This window comes from Carettochelys insculpta, chromosome 18, assembly GCF_033958435.1.
Source record: "Carettochelys insculpta isolate YL-2023 chromosome 18, ASM3395843v1, whole genome shotgun sequence".
Lineage (NCBI taxonomy): Eukaryota > Metazoa > Chordata > Testudines > Carettochelyidae > Carettochelys > Carettochelys insculpta.
Genome location: NC_134154.1, coordinates 5,550,827 through 5,566,822, shown reverse-complemented (window position 1 = coordinate 5,566,822; position 15,996 = coordinate 5,550,827). Strand labels below are relative to the sequence as shown.

The window sequence follows — 15,996 nt, the reverse complement described above, 5'->3', positions numbered from 1 at the left end:
GTGTAAACCCGGAGCTGTCTCCTCCCAGTCCTCTGGCCGTTATTTCTCCCATCCAGAGCTTTAGGCAGGAGGGAGACGCTCGCTGTGAAAGAGGAGCTATTGAGGTTGGTGGGGACGGTCGTTGCCGGGCTAGGAAGTGGCAACCTAGTAGTTCCTACTGCTTCTCCTATATCAGCTCCTCTGTGGCAGGGCCCTCTGTGCAGCTCACCCTCCTCTTTGGCTAATGCTCCGTCCCATCCTCCCCCGACTCTGGCTCAGAGATCTCCCTTCGGGCCCATGGCGGCTGGAAAGTTGCACTGCGCTGGGTCCAACCTGTGCCTTGGCAGCTGGCCTGAAGTTCTGTGTCACCATGGCTGCTTGTTCCATTCTGGGACCTGTTCCCACCCCTGAGAGAAACCGGGGGAAGGACAGGGGCAAAGGCAGAAATGTAGAGCCACCCCACACCCTGCGCTTCCATTGGCGGGGTGCGAGCCCCCTCCACTGCCCAGTGCTGCCACCCCAGGCTCTACGTGCAAATGAATACGTCCAAAACACCAATCCACCCCGAGCCTTTACCAGCCTCTTTCCACAGAGCCCTGCTTTCAACCCTCTCACCCCATCTTGCGGCCAGAGCTTGGGAGCAGCTCACTTCCTCGTGCTGAGCCTCAGTTCCCCACCTGTTAAATGAGACGCTTCGTTTCTGTTGCCCACCTTCGGCTGGACCCTTTTGACTGTGAGCCCTCTGGGGCAGGGGTTCTCGCTTACTCGTTGTTTGAACAGTGCTGAACACCGGGCACCCTGGCCTTGGCGGGAGGGGATGTCTGAACCCTACAGACAAGAGCAGCTGCAGTTATTCAGACCAGGTGACCTCCCCTCATTGCTTTGTTTCTCTGCTCTGTCGTCCGGCAGTGAGACGCCAAGCTGCCCGTCATGCCCAGCAGAGGAGAGACACTTGGAAAAGCCAGGCGGAAATGCAGCTCTGGAGGCCTCCAACACCAATGGCTGCGTGAAAGGAAAGGAGAGCAGACCGTATGTCCACGATAGATCCCGCGGGTAAGATCCTGGCTGCCAGGGCCCTGCCTGAGAGCACTGGCTAAAAGCTACGAACACCCCTCCTCATGCCATCTTCCTAGCCTGCCAGTAGGATCCCCACAAATATGGGCCTGCAGGGACTCCCACGTTGCCACAGTCGCTATTTAACAGCCTGTGAGAGCCTCTGACGGTGGAGTCCCTCCATTAACTTTCCTGGCAGCGCTTCCCCGGTGACCTGGCTCCCCACATTGCTCTGAGAGCGATGGTTCCACACCTTCTGCTGAGGCGTAGGCATTTCATAGCTCAGTTCCACTAATGCACGTAGGTTCCTCACGCCCTGCTCTCTGCCGAGCGTCATTTGTACTTTCGTGGCAGCAGGGTTTCTGCAGTGCCGGTGCACTGCCCCTCCGTCCCCTCAGGCACTGCAGCTGCCATGGGCCCTTGCTTCCAAAAGGGCTCCCTGCAGTGGGCACTTAATCTAGATTAGCCCATCTAGATTGTCTTGGAGTCTCCAGGAATAAAAGATTAATCCTTAATTAGCTGTCCTATCGTGTGTTGAGCCTCCAAGAACATACCCAACCGAAACTGGCAACCCGAAGAATGTGGTCTAAGCAGTGGGTGGCCACCCTTTCAAACTGGATTTCACAGGGGGTTGAAGGCAGCCCCCTGTCAGCAGCTCAGATGGTGGAGCTGCTATCCGTCAAGACTCACCATAACCGAGTCCCTTCCACCGACGAACAGATCACAGGTCAATGCTGGGCTTGTTAGGGCAGCGGGTTCTTATCGTGCTTCTGTAACTTGTGGTGACTTGAGAGGGGAAAAATGAATCAAGTTGATAAATGTTGTGAGCAGCCTTTCCGAGCCCTGCTTGTTAATTCGTCACCGGGATTAGAGCCTATCCATCTGCGTAAAGCTACTAGAGACGGTGAGAGAGAGAGAGCATATTTTGTACCTTCAGATTTCGAGCTAACCAGTGCAATAATCTAAAGTGTATGTTAATTACTTTGATGACAATCAGAGAGAAACAATTCAAGACGAATGAATTTAGGGAGAAAGTTTCTACATCAAAGACAAAAGACGTTATCTGCAGAACCCAGGACTGGCTCCACAAGAGGCTGCCTGAGGAGGAGGCTAGCAGCTTCCCCGTGGGCCCTGGAAGTGCTGGAACTGAAAAGCGTCTGGATAAGCTGTCAGAAGGCAGTGGAAAGGGTTGAGAGCTGAATAGCTGCATTTTCAGAGCTGCGGAGCAGACACAGCCACTACTGAAATCAGGTTATGAAGACACATGGAAAGTCACGGAAGGGGAGGGGGTGAACGGTTTGTGATTGAAACACTGAACTGAAGTCTCAGGGATCAGTTCCCAGCTCTGCTACCCGTTCATTGGGTGACCTAAGACATGTCACTTAAACTTTTTGTGCCTTCTTCCCTCACCAGCGTGTTAGTTTCTCATGACGAAAGACCAGTCCAGAGATTTTGAGGGGACCCTAAGATTGCCCAGATATTACAGGTTTGTAATGGGTGGCTCTTAATTTTTTTCCTGCTCAGATTCCCTCTCCCTTCCCTGGCAGAGCTGATGTTCGGGAAGCAGACAACCCCTCCTGGAGCCTGTCCCCAAAGCAGCTGTCATTGGGCTGTTTCTTTTTTTTTGCTTGCTTTTCTGCTGAGTTCATGATTCCCATTCCTCCCCAGAGCCACATGTTCCAGTGAAGACACATGGGAGTTGCCAATCCAGGAAAAAACATTGGTTCTTTCAGACTGTTGTACCCAGCCAATCAGTGGCCCATGTCCTGAAAGATGAACTCTCTTTTGGTGTTTGACAAGACTTGGCCTAGCTGGTGAGGCTTGTGCCATATCCATTACAGAAGCAGGCTGAGAAGCTGCCATCTTGGTCTGTGGTAAAATCATGTTGCCATGTGTGGATTGCTATGGGGCAGGGAGATGTCGGGGCAGAACTGAGACCTGGCAGGGGGCAGCTTTGCTGATTCAGTAGACAGAGCTCTCTGAGCACCTGAGCTGGGCAGGATGCTCTGATACAAAGGGCAGACCTTGGTGGACAGGTCTTCTCTCAGAACTTCAACAACCTTCTTTCCCACATTCGTCCGGCCATGGGCCTGCAGTTTTGCCAGTGTAGGCATAAAACCAGAAGCCACTTACCAGAGCAGCTGAGATGCCTGCAACTTCCCACCACTTGGGTCTGTCCCATGGATCTGGGGAGTGACCTGCCCAGATCCCAGCAAACAGCCTCTGACTGGGCCTGCTGCTTTGGATGGTGGTGATTTGTGCCTTATGACCCTGAGGGCGGCGTGAGCACTGTCTGGGCTTGGAAAGCCACAGCAAAGCCCAGCTTGTGAAGGAAGAGGGCTCCTTGGTTGAGAAGCCATTGTCAGCAGGCCCGCAGTGTGAAGAGAGACCAGGGCCTGATGAGGCAAGGGGCTCTGAAAGAGTGTGCAGGGAGAGGGATATCAAATGGGGGAGCTGAATTTCTAGGGAGCTTTGGCGAATGTGAGAAAGGCCAGAGCAGGTTGGAGTCCAGGTTCGGCTAGCTCAGCATCATGTCTCCAGCCATGGCCAGTGCTAGACGTTTCAGAGGAAACAGAGGCCATTATGGAATAATGCCCCCAGTGGGTGCTGGTTCCTAACCCCGGGGAGTTAGGGGTCAGCTCATGCCATGACACATGAGGGGCTTTCTCTGCACTGGAAGACCATTTGCGGGGAGGCTTTGATGGACAATCTCTGAGTCTGAGCTTCTGAAAATCTTCATGGTGGGGAGGAGAGAGCAAGATCAGCTTTTAACCAAGAGGGCGAATGAAAGTATCTGGCCTGGGTTGAGCAGGGAGTCGGACAAGCTGGTGCAATGGTCCCTTCTGACCTTCACATCTTTGAATCTACATTGAAGTTGAGGAAAAGGGAACAGCTGGGGTCAGGCCTGTTGATGGGGGGTGGAGGGGGCACTTACCTCGACTCTGGCAAATGAAAAGGGGAGGGAGCCCCAGGTTTTTTGAATTGCCACCAGAGCACCACTCCAGGCAGCTCTGAGGACTGTCTGCCCCAGCCCCACACCATCTGCCTGAGGCCATGACCCTCCCTTGAGCACAGAGCACCCCCGCTCCCTTTGCCCCAGGGCCCGTGGAGGCTGTCAGCTCCCCTGGATGGGGTATAGTTCCATTAAAAAGACCGCTTTCCCTTTCAAAGGAGTCTGCCCGGTTGGCAGGAGCAGCTGCCATGGTGTGAGGCAGAGCAGATGCAGCATGTTAGAAGGACCTACTGTGCTTTCTCTGGGCACCTTCCTTTTGTGCTCTTTTGGTTTGTTGTTTTCCTAAGTTGCTGACCCTGAAAGTGCATGAATTGCTCCTGGCTTGTGGACAAACAGGGTGGGCAGATGAAAGGAATGCTTATGGCAAAAAAAAAAATAACTAGGGAAGAAAACCAATCTAAGCGCTATTTACCTAGAATTGGAGCAATATGGTGCAAGCAAGAATTAGACTGTAATGATTCCAAAAGGTCCCTCTACAGCTTCACTGAGACAGACATCTGGTTTTGAAGAAAGCCAGCGATCCTCCTCCAAATAACGCCTTTTACCTTAACACAGAGAAAAGGCCCATCATGCCTGTTACCAGGAAGGCAGCATACCACGACTCCTAATGAATCTTCCACAGGATCTTTGAATTACTTGAGAGAGCGAGAGGGGAAATATTTAAATGCTAATTGGAGGATGCAATGCGATTCCATCTCCCCTTTCTGTTCTGCAACAGAGGGACGTGAAGGTTGTTATCTTGCAAAAAATCTTGTCTCTTTGTCTCCCAGAAGCAGCCTGCTGGTCCAGAACCAGGCTGCAAGAAACAGTAGCTTCAAGTGAGTGGGACTGATTCTGCTCCCCATTATACTGGTGTAAATCAGGAACCCACCCACCAAGTCCAGCATCCAGGGAGTGTAATAGAAATGGAGAAAAATGATAAAAAGGGAGAGATTTTCCTGGAACAGGGTAGAGGAGCGGGCACCGGAATCTGATTGCTGACAGGAGCTAGTGGTGATGCGATTTCTCTATGTTGACGCAACAGTGAAGGAAGTATCAGAGGGGTGGCCCTGTTAGTCTGTATCCACAAAAAACAGTGAGAAGTCCTGGGGCACCTTATAGACTAAGAGATTTTTTGGAGCATCAGCTTTCGTGAGCAAAGACCCACTTCGTCAGATGTGAAGGAAGGGCAGGTAAGGCAGATTACCAAATGACATTCTCTGAGGTCCTCCCTCCGGAAGGTCTCTGTCACAGGATGACTCGCTCCTTTAAGAGGGCGTGGGGTCCAGGGCACATGTGACTGAACCTGCTGCCCAGCTGAGCTCCAGAGAAGGCTCCTGGGCCTTCTAAAAGGGGAGGCAGCCAGCAGGCCGGGAAAGCTGGCTGCCCCCTGACCTCTCTCAGCCTAAGGGAGTGAGCGTGCTCCCAGCGCAGAGATGAGTAATGAGTGGCCTGTCAGGGTTCCCAGCGCAGTCCTGCGAGACAGTTGCTTGATCATGGCCCAGATGCAGGATTGCCAGATTCCCCTGGTTTCCGTCAGCATGGCTTTGTTCTTACTGCCATGGAGTAAAGCAGCAACACGTGTGAAGCCGGGGCACGTGAGGCGAGGTGTGCACTGGTTGCACACAACTTCAGCAGTGAGGGCCAACACTGCCTCTGCATCCAGTCAAAGTGCTGCTACGATTCACCAGGCGCATCCCACAAATTCCAGGCCCGCGAGTGTGGTTAACGCAACCACCCTGTCCCGGAAGACTCTTGGTTACGACAGTCTCGAGGCTGACTGAGCTGAAGGAGAGCCACTCACACGGCCCACTCACTAGCCTAGGTTGCTTGTTGCCCTCCTAGAGGAAGCTCTGGAAGAAGCTACAGAGAGCAGGATACCCTGAATTCTCTGAGCCAGAGAGAGGTGCGGAGCAAGCCTGGGAGTAGCTGCTTGTGAGGAGCCAGCTGCGACAGAAGATTTGCTCCAGGGGTGGCTGAAAATGGTAGCACTGAGCATGAGTTTCTGTGTGGTGGAGCGGGAATTTATCTGGAGACTTTGAGGATTGTTTGGGGTTGAAAAGAAAGGATGGGTAAGAGAGGGGCTTTATCCCCATTTTGCAGATGGGGAACTGAGGGCCAGAGAGTTTAAGGCCAGATCTTGAAAGGTAGTAAGGTGGGTTGAGAGTTAGACACTTAAGACTATAACAAAGGCCATAGTAGGTCAGACCAATGGTCCATCCAGCTCAGTGTCATGTCTTATGACCGTAGCCAATCCCAGGTGCTTCAGAGAGAAGGAACAGAACAGGTGGATCAAATGAGCCATCCCCTGTCACCCATTCCCAGCTTCTGGCAAAGAGGCGAAGGACGCTTGAAAGCATTTGCACCACTTCGCGTCCTAGCTAATGGCCATTGCTAGACTTATCCTCCATGAAGTTACCTATTTCTATCAGTTAGTTTTGTTAGTTTATCAATCAGCTCGTCTTGGCTTTCACAAGGTCCTCTGACAGATAGCTCCCCAGATTGTGTGTTATGTGAAAAAATATCCCCTTATGTTTGTTTTAAACCTGCTACCTATTAATTTCATTTGGAGGCCTGTAGTTCGTGTGTTATGAGAAGGCGTAAATAGCACTTCCTTATTTACTTTCTCCACACCAGACATGATTTTATAGATGTCAATTTTATCTCCCATTATTCATCTCTTTTTTCCATTCCGAAAAGCCCCAATCTTATTAAACTCACGTCATTTGGACTCTCTTTCATACCCTTAATCATGTTTGTTGCCCTTTTCTGTACCCTTTGCAATTCCAATATATCTTTTTTTTTAGATGGTGCAACCAGATCTGCGTGCAGGCACCCCATGGATTTATATAAAGGCAATATGATATTTTATGTTTTATAATCTACTCCTTTCCTAATGATTCCCAACATTCTGTGAGTTTTTTGACTGCTGCAGCACAGTGAATGGATATTTTCAAAGAACTACTAATAATGACTGCAAGATCTCTTTCTTGATCATTAACAACTACCTTAGACCCCATCACTGCATATGTATAGTTGGGTTTATGTTTCTTCTCATGTGAATTACTTTGCATTTATCAACATTGAATTTCATCTGCTGTTCTGTTGCCCAGTCACCCAATTTCATTATAGTCATTTGTAACTCTTCTCAGTCTGTTTTGGATTTAACTGTCATGAATCATTTTGGATCATCAGCAGATTTTGCCATCTCCCTGTTTGCCACTTTTTGAGATCATTTATGAATATGGCGAACAGGACTAATGCCTATACATACCCCTGTGGGACACCAATATTTACCTCTCTCCATTCTGAAAACAAACCATTTACTCTGATCTTTCGTTTCTGATCTTTTAACCAGGTACTGATCCAAGAGAGAGCCTTTCCTCTTAGCCTGTGACAGTGTACTACATTCAAGAGCCCTTTGTGAAGGACCTTATCAAAGGCTTTCTGAAAATTTAAGCACACTATATCCACTGGGTCACCCTGGTTTACACGCTTGTTCGCCACCTCAAAAGTGTCTAGTAAATTCATAGAATCATAGAATCCTAGGGCTGGAAGAGACCTCAGGAGGTCGTCGAGTTCAGCCCCCTGCCCACAGCAGGACCGACCCCAACTAAATCATCCTGGCCAGAACTTTGTCAAGCCAGGACTTAAATACCTCTAGGGATGGAGATTCCACCACCTCCCTCAGTAACACATTCCAGTGCTTCACCACCCTCCTGGGGAAATAGGTTTTGCTAATTTCCACCCTGCACCTCCTGCTCTGTAACTTGAGACCATTGCTCCTTTTTCTGCCTTCCGTCACTACTGAGAACAGCTTCTCTCCTTCTTCTTTAGAACCCCATTCATGAAGTTGAGGGCTGCTACCAAATCACCCTTCATTCTTCTCTTCTGCAAACTAAATAAGCCCAAATCCCTCAGCCACTCCTCGTAGGTCATGTGTTCCAGCCCCCAAATCATTTTGTTTGTCCTCCAGTTTCTTATCCATTGCAATGTCCATGTCTTTTTCTGCTGCACTTCTACTTAGCCAGTCACAGAACAGGGTGCAACTCCGTCATGAGTTGATGCCATGCCATGGCAGATGCCATCCCATTGATATTATGGCAACAAGCTGCTACATAACTAGCAGATTGCTGCTCTCCTTGTGCTGGCCAGCACATCGGAGTGATGTATTCATGAAGGGACCCATTTCCCAATATTAAAATAAACTAGAAAGCAGATAATTTGTGGTCTGGAGAGGGAGGGTGCAAATATATTAGCTTTGCATTTAGTTTTGTAAGGCAATAAAAATGTATGAAAAGCACAAAACAATTGGCTTTTTTATGCTCACGTCATTTGGGTAGTAATTCAAGCCTAGATAAGACCACTTCTATCTGGAACCCTGCAAAGTACAATGAAAGCCCTGAAAATAAATCAGTGACAGCTACAGAACAGCTCATCCCTCTCCTTCTGCAGCCTTGTCATCCTAAGTGTCTTCATGCTCTGATGATTTCCATGTATTAAGACTTTGTTAATAATACCGTTCCTTTCTCTAGCGCTAGTTCCATTCTAGCCTGGGTTCATCATCTGATGATCTCAGCAGCCCTCTAACACAGGTGTTATCTCTCCTTTCTCAATGGGAAAACAGACACGAGAGCGATCAAGTCTCTGTTTTCAAATGTACTGTCTAGCTTTGGAAGCCTCCATGTTGGGTTTCCCAAACTTCAATGTTCTCCAGCCTGACTTTCAGTAGCAGTGAACACCTGCAAGTCCAACTGACTTCTGGGTATGCTCAGAACTTTTGAAAATCAGCCTGGAATTCCCCAAAGTGCTCAGGGTTGGCTTAGCTGTGTGCCAGTCATCATTGGGGGCATCTGAAAATCCCATCCCATGTGACAGGACCAAGGTGTCTCTGGGGGGTAGTGACAGAACCAGGAATCCTGAGTCATTGTCGCTTGCTGTCTTCCTAGGAATGTTTGGTTTGATTAATGGAGAGCCATAAATTAACGGCCACATTTTAAACTAAGTGCCCTACATTTATTTAACTACAGGATTTGCATTAATTTAAACATAATGCGATTATGTGCTATATGTTCTGGAATTCTTAAAAGAATATATGGGAACATATTTTCAGTTGTTTAATAACTATGTAAGAGATATATCTCATTATACTACCCTAACATCTCAATAAATATGATTTTTATAATCAGTTGCTGTTTAATGTACATTAATTCTCTTATTAAATTTAGAGAAATTCATCTAGTTGCCATAATTATTCTATGAGAATTAAATGCCAATAATTATTTAAAACATAGTTACTGAGGGTAACAAAACTTATCAATCTGTTACGGAGTTGTGAACCTTCATAAATATTTTTAAATAATCTACTGGCATGCAATAACTATCTCATTATATGTATATTAAATCCTGAGAGGACACAGTTAATTTAAAGCATGGCCAAATTGCTCATGACATGGTAATTAAGCATTTACCTTGCATGATAGATCCACCATGAAACCCAATCTTTCATGGTACAGCAGGAGGATTCTGAAACCGTCTCTCAAGTCAGGATGATCTGGGAACTGGGGAAACTGATAAAAACAACATTGATTGACACAGGTCAACTGATTGTCCTTTCTTCCCTCAAGCCTCTCATGTGACGAGGAGTATACACCACCACCCCCATCCAGGAGGAAGAAAAAGAAAAAGAAATCTGCACGTAAGAAGAGGAGGAGGTGAGTTCAGGAGGGGGAAATGCCCCAGACAGTGGCTGCTCAGATCCCAGAAAGGGGAAATATATCTCCCAGATTAGGTGGCGGATGTGGGAGCATATGCTCCTATTGGAAAGACTAGGTTAGCTCCCAGGGAGGAAGGGAACTATTTAGTGTGGTTCCAGGGAATGTAACTGGGAGCAAATGTGGTGAAATTAAGAGAACGGGGATGGAAAAATTGGATATCGAGTTAAACTTCCTGACAGTGAAACCTATTAGGCCATGGAATAGCATCTCTGAGACAAGAACAGGGGAAGACCCATTTCATTTGACTTTTAAAACTAGACTGGCCAGAAATGAAGGGTACATCTACACTTAACCAGGAGATCAGCCCGGTCAGGATTGATCTTCTGGGGTTCCGTTTTGCGTGCCTAGTGGGGACACATGAAATCGAACTATCTGGGCTCAACAGTTGACCCTGTATTCCTCATTGTGGTGAGGAGAAAGGGAGGTCAACGGGAGAGTTTCTCACATCGACCTCCCCCAGTGAGGAAGTCCAGATAAATCAATCCTAGATAAGTCAATTCCAGCTATGTTAAGAAATAGATCAAAGGGCGCAGTTCTGAAATAGGCACCCTTATAGGGCTTTAGGGTTCTGGGGTTTTGTTTGTTTTTTGTCTATGCAATGTAACGTAATTTTCAGGGTGACTGCATGATACATGTTCTGATCTGTTAAGGTTATTCTAGCATGCCCATCACCCGGGTCTCTGAACACCTTGATCTTATCATCACAGCAGGACACCAGCCCATAACCTTAAGCCAGCAACTAGTGAATAGGGTGTTGCTTCCAGGACCTAAAGCTCAGGGATAAGCCGTGTGTGAAAAATCAGTGCCAGGAGATGGCAGCAGTACAAAGCTGTCATAGCTCCAGCAACCTGGGTCTGAAATGGGAAATTCCACCCATCACAGTCAGCTGCAGTAACACCTGCTGAACAACATGTGATGTCTTCATTGCAATCCACCCAGGCAAAAATCCAGAGCTGTGAAAAAATAAATTTGCTTTTCAGAGTTTCCATTTTCTCTCTATGCATGTAGCAAACCACAGCACTTTGGTTCAGATGAAATGACCTTCAAGTGTGTGTGCAACTGGTTGAAAGATCATACTCAAGGAGTGGTTACCAATGGCTCACTGTCCAACTGGGAGGGCAGTCCTAGGTTTGGAACTAGTCATTTTTATGAATGACTTAGCTAGTAGAGTGGATATTAAAATCTACAGATGACACTGAGCCGGGAGGGGTTGCAAACACTTTGGTGGACAGCATTGGAATTCAAAACGATCTTGACAAACCAAAGAATGAGTCTGAAGTCAGCAAAATGAAGCTGAATAATGTACAAAGTATTATGCTTAGGAAGGACAGTCACTGGCACACGTACCAAATGGGGAACAGCAGGTGAGGGAGGAGTACTTCTAAAAAGAATCTGCAGGTTACAATGGTTCATAGATTGATTATAAGTCAACAACATGGTGCAGTGGCCAAAAAGGCTAAGGTCATTCTGGGGCATATTAACCAGAGTGTCTTATGTTATGGAAAGGGAGGTAACTATTCTCCTCTGCTCAGCATTGGTGAGGCCTTAGCTGGAGCACTGTGTCCAGTTCTGGGCACCGTGATTTTGGAGAGAGGTGGGCAGATCGGAGAGTGTCCAAAGAAGGGGCTTAGAAAACCTGACCGAGGAGGAAAGGCTTAAAAAATGGGCATAGTTAGTCTTGAGAAAAGAAGACGGAAATGGGAACTGATAACTCTACAAATTTATTAAGGGGGTTATAAAGAGGATAGTGGTGAATTGGTCTCCGTATCTGCTGGAGGCAGGGGGCCAAGACCCTTGCTGGACCCCTGGGCAAAGGGGTGAGGGGCAGCTCTGTGCCTCAGTGCTGCCTGGAGTGTGCTGTGCTACACTTACCTCCCCCCGCCAGCCAGCCCTTAGCACCAGTTGGAACGTGCTGCACTGCGCCGCCTCCCCACCAGCCCGTAGCACTGCCTGGAGGGTGCCGTGCGGCATTCCGGTGGTGCGTAAAGGGCCCAGGGCTCTGGCCACTGCCGCTGTGGCAGGGACCCCTTCGGCCCTTTTGAATCGCTGGGCCCTGGGACAACTGTCTCCTTTGCCCCCCTGAAGGCGGAACAGGAAGCAATTGGTTTAATCCACAGCCAGGGTGATTTAGATGCACCATTAGCTGAAACTTTCACACGAGAAGGGTAGCGAGCTCTGAAATAGGCACTTCCAAAGGACGCTGTGGAATTCGTGTCACTAGAGGGTGTTAAGGCCAGATTGGACAAGCCCCTGTCAGGGCTGGGCTAGGTTTACTTGAGGCAGCTTCAGAGCAGGGGGCTGCACTAGAGTATCGCTCAAGGCCCCTTCACATCCCACATTTCTATGATTCTGGGAATGTTAGGGTGCAGGGAAAGTCAGTGCAGGCACCAGCGAACTTCCCCCAGAGAGACAGGCTGCTCTGCCCAGGGCGTAACGTGTTGTCACTGTTCCCCAGGTCCCCGTCGTATAGCCCCTTGCCTGCGAAGAAGAAGAAGAAGAAAAGCTCAAAGAAACGAAAAAGAAACAGGTATTCCCCCTACGCTCTCAGTCCCGAGCCCAGCGCACGCGCCTACCCAGATGCTGACCCCATCACGGGTGAGCACAGCTGGGTGGTTTGAGTTAGACGGTGGCTTAGGGTCTCCAGCTGCTCGGCCCCACTGTCTGAGCTGCTTTCAGCCCAGTGCGAGGCATGCACGTTCCTGGACTCCCGCTCAACCCTGGGCTCAAGTGGGACGTCACTGGTGCCTGGGCGTGCCTGGGAGGGATCATGGCTGACAGTGTGATCTCTGACAGCCTTATCACAGGCTCACACTCAGGAAGTGATCACCCACAGGGGCCCTAGCAGGGAGCCCTTCCCAGGGGCTGTGAGTGGCCACCGCATGGGAGAGCCAGGGGCAGGGAGGCTGCCAGCTCCCCCGCCTACTTCTCCTCACGGGGCCAGGCACTATTGAATGGTTTTCTCTGGTGGCTTTGGCGTTAACGTGGGCTGTCCGCATCGCTCACCAAATGGCTGTCCACAGGCGGTGCTGTCTCGGGTTCCTTCGCAGTCATCAGCTCTTTTGATGTGTACCCCCTTTTTAAATGAAAGGAAGCCAAAATTCGGCAGAATTCTGGGACCCGAGCAGCTGTACTGAGGCCTGCACATGCCAGCTCAGCCCCACTGCTGGTGTGGGGACCCCCGGCCCAGCTACTCACCCGCGTTCCCCCAGCCTGACTGCTCATGTGGGGCCCCCTGGCCCAGCTGTTCAGAGAGGGTCATGCTGCCAGGCCAATGAAATGCCCAGATATCACCCCGTACAATTTAAGGAGGTGCGAATGCTCATGAGGCAGCGCTTTGATGTCCTGGGGGTGCGGGGCTAGAAATAGCCTGGAAAGAGCCAGGTTTGTAGGGACCCATCTGAGCCTAAACCATTGCATTTCCCACAGCACCTGCCTTCTCTGATGCTAGCAGTGCCTGTACCCAGTGGAAGAGTCTGTTGCCCCATTTCCACCTTGCTTTATTACCCTCAATGAGCCCCAGAACAACACAGCCTGGGCTCACACAGAAACCCCATCTGCCAAACCCTGCGCTCCCTCACCCAGCCCAAGTGTTGAGAAAGCTCAGGTGTGCATCTAGAGCAGAACTTCCCAGCTCACATCTCTCTCTCTCCAACAGGCCAAAAACAGAAGGCGTTTCCCCCCCGTGCCCCGCCCCCCAAGGCTGAGTGCCTGCAAAACAGGAGGCTCTGCTCTGAGCTGCACCTACCTCCAGGCTTGCTGCCTTGGGCCAAAGGTGCTGGAACTAGAGGTGCTGCATAACCACCCCCATTCCCCGAGGTGAAGCAGTTTCCATAAGGTACAGAGTGCACAGTTTGGTCCAGTGGCGCTCCGCACCCCCATTGTACCAATTGTTCCAGCCCCCTTGGCTCAGGCCCGTCACCGGTGTAAAGAACACAACTTAATTTTTAAATATCAGACAATCCACTGGCTCCTCCCGACTGCTGAGCCAATATTTGCTCAGAACAATGGGTGTCATCGTCCTCTGGAAAGTCGTGTATTTATAATTTAGTGAACCAACAAGTCAGGACAGTCTTACCAAAGGTACAAAGAAAGGGTGAAAACGGAGCCTGGCACCCAGGGAGAGGGAGAGCGGGACAGACTGTAGCAAAGAGAAGAAAATCCTAATGCTCTTCACTCCAAAGGAGCGAGTTCTGTTCCTCCCAAGGTTGTCCCTGCGCCAGCAGTGACAGGCCCAATGGAGTCTCTACAGCTTTGCACCTGGCGTAGCCATGTGTGCCCGGAGCGGGAGGAATCCATCCCCAGGTCAGCAGGGCAGGCTGTAGGTGTCAATGATGACCTTAGGTGCAAAGCAGCAGCCAATCAGGCCACGGACCTTGCTGAAGATGCTCCAGATTTACCCCAGCATGCTGGAGATCAGACTCAGGCTCACATGTCTGTAGTATGAAGTTGGATGTGCATTGAATCAGCTCACCCAGAATGCAAGGTCTGAGCGTTGCTTCGGTCTGAGTGCTGCCCCCCTGCCCTTCACCACCACAATCATTAGGGACTAGGCAGTAAGGTCTACAGGGCAAGAGAACCACCCTGGCCAGGTTTTGGAGAGGTAGTGCAAAGGGGCCCCATGCTTCTGTGCACTGTGGAGAACCGCTGCTTGCAGCTCTCTCCTGGAGCCTTTGTCAAGTGGGTCTGCTGTTTCTTCACCCCCCTTTGGGGTCACCTGGGAGGATTATGTTTCCTCAGACACCTGCGGGGCCCCTACCCCACATTTAACCCTGAGGAAAGGATTTGGCCCAAAGTAAAGAGAAAAAAAGCAGATGAAGCCCTCCTGACCCTCAGTACTGAGAATTACAGCAGCCCACTGGGCAGGTTCTCCTCTCTCCTCCAAGGCTGAATTAGCTGCAGGGCTTGATTAGCAGCAGCAGGGAAAAAGCAACCTAGCAGAGGAATAACTAGGGCCAGCCCAGCAGAGCTCTCACGCTCAGGGCCACAGGGTTATGTGCTCAGCACCCACAAATAGGGGCCAGACTTTCAAAGCCCTTAGCCTCCAGCGGCTCCCACTGTGAGACTTCCCAGCCTTGTCACGAGCTCGTTCCTGGCAGGCTAAGCTGTCTTGAGAAGGCTGGCCCACAGAGCATAGCAATATGGGCCCCCTACTCACACTGACTGACCTAGCGCAGCAAACAGAGCATAGCTGCAGTGCCTGACTAGCGGGAGGGACTGACCACCAGAGGACATAGGTAGCATCTCAGAGGCAGCAGCTCGCTCCTCCCACCATTCGTGCCTCTTGGCTAGACTATTTTTAGCACACTGGCTCAGTCGGAGCTAGTGCAGGTGTCTCTCTCCGGGGGGGGACGACATACTGTACCAGCTGGCAATCTAGACACACCACTACATGGCTAAGTGGCAGCTCAGGTCTATCATAAGGTCCCTGTTGGATGAAGTCTTCTCTTAGCCATTTGAACACCCTGCAACTGTCTTTAGGAAGGAGCTCGTCTGAAATGTGTCCAGCCCTGAACAAATGCAGCTGTGTGTGCTCATTCCAGAGTGACCTCTAGATTGAGTTTACATTTTTGCTTCTTGCAGGTTGTCTTCAAAGAAGAGAAGACACAGGTAAGGGCTTGAAAAGCTTTGCAACTAACCTGAGCAGCATGGGTTACTCTAGGGAAGTCCTGATTTGATTGTGCTGTTTCAGGAAGGTATGTTTCATCCAGCAGAGCTTATGAAACCTCCTAGGCACCCCCACCCTCCATCTCCAGAGCATCTGAGCTAGAAAGCTGCACTGGGCTGTCTCACTCTCTTCCATTGGGATTGAACGCTGAATTGGTGCTTATGTCTCATGCTGGTCCCTCTAGACATGGGTGAATTCTACCTGGGTGAACTTTCTGCCAGCATGTACGAGCACAGGCCAGGCACTAAAGCCAGGTCCTGGAGCACATGTTTATGTCTAGGTTAACGCTTGCTTGGGTATGTAACTACTTGAAGGGCAAGTGAAGAGCCTGAGAGGGACCAGTACAGGAGTTATCCATTCACTGAGTGTTTATTTTTGCTTTTCTATGTGCAAGGACATTTGGAAGATATTCTGCAGTGGTGTCCTGCTGTGCTGTTCTAGCAAAGGGCCTGACAGCTTTCCCTTTATGGAATCTGGCTTTGAGGCCTTCCTCTCTACCTCTGGGGTTTTAATTTGCCACTTGGGGACCA

The 15,996-nt window shown here is 49.8% G+C and overlaps 1 protein-coding gene across 1 annotated transcript in view; it reads left to right on the top strand.

Moving 5' to 3' along the window:
• Positions 1–15,996, top strand: part of SRRM4 (serine/arginine repetitive matrix 4) — a 118,464-nt gene that overhangs the window by 74,328 nt on the left and 28,140 nt on the right. Inside the window, exons 2-5 of the mRNA XM_075012847.1 lie at positions 889–1,032; positions 9,652–9,738; positions 12,257–12,328; positions 15,382–15,408. Coding sequence (XP_074868948.1) covers positions 889–1,032; positions 9,652–9,738; positions 12,257–12,328; positions 15,382–15,408 — 330 coding nt within the window. The remainder of the gene's footprint in view (positions 1–888; positions 1,033–9,651; positions 9,739–12,256; positions 12,329–15,381; positions 15,409–15,996) is intronic.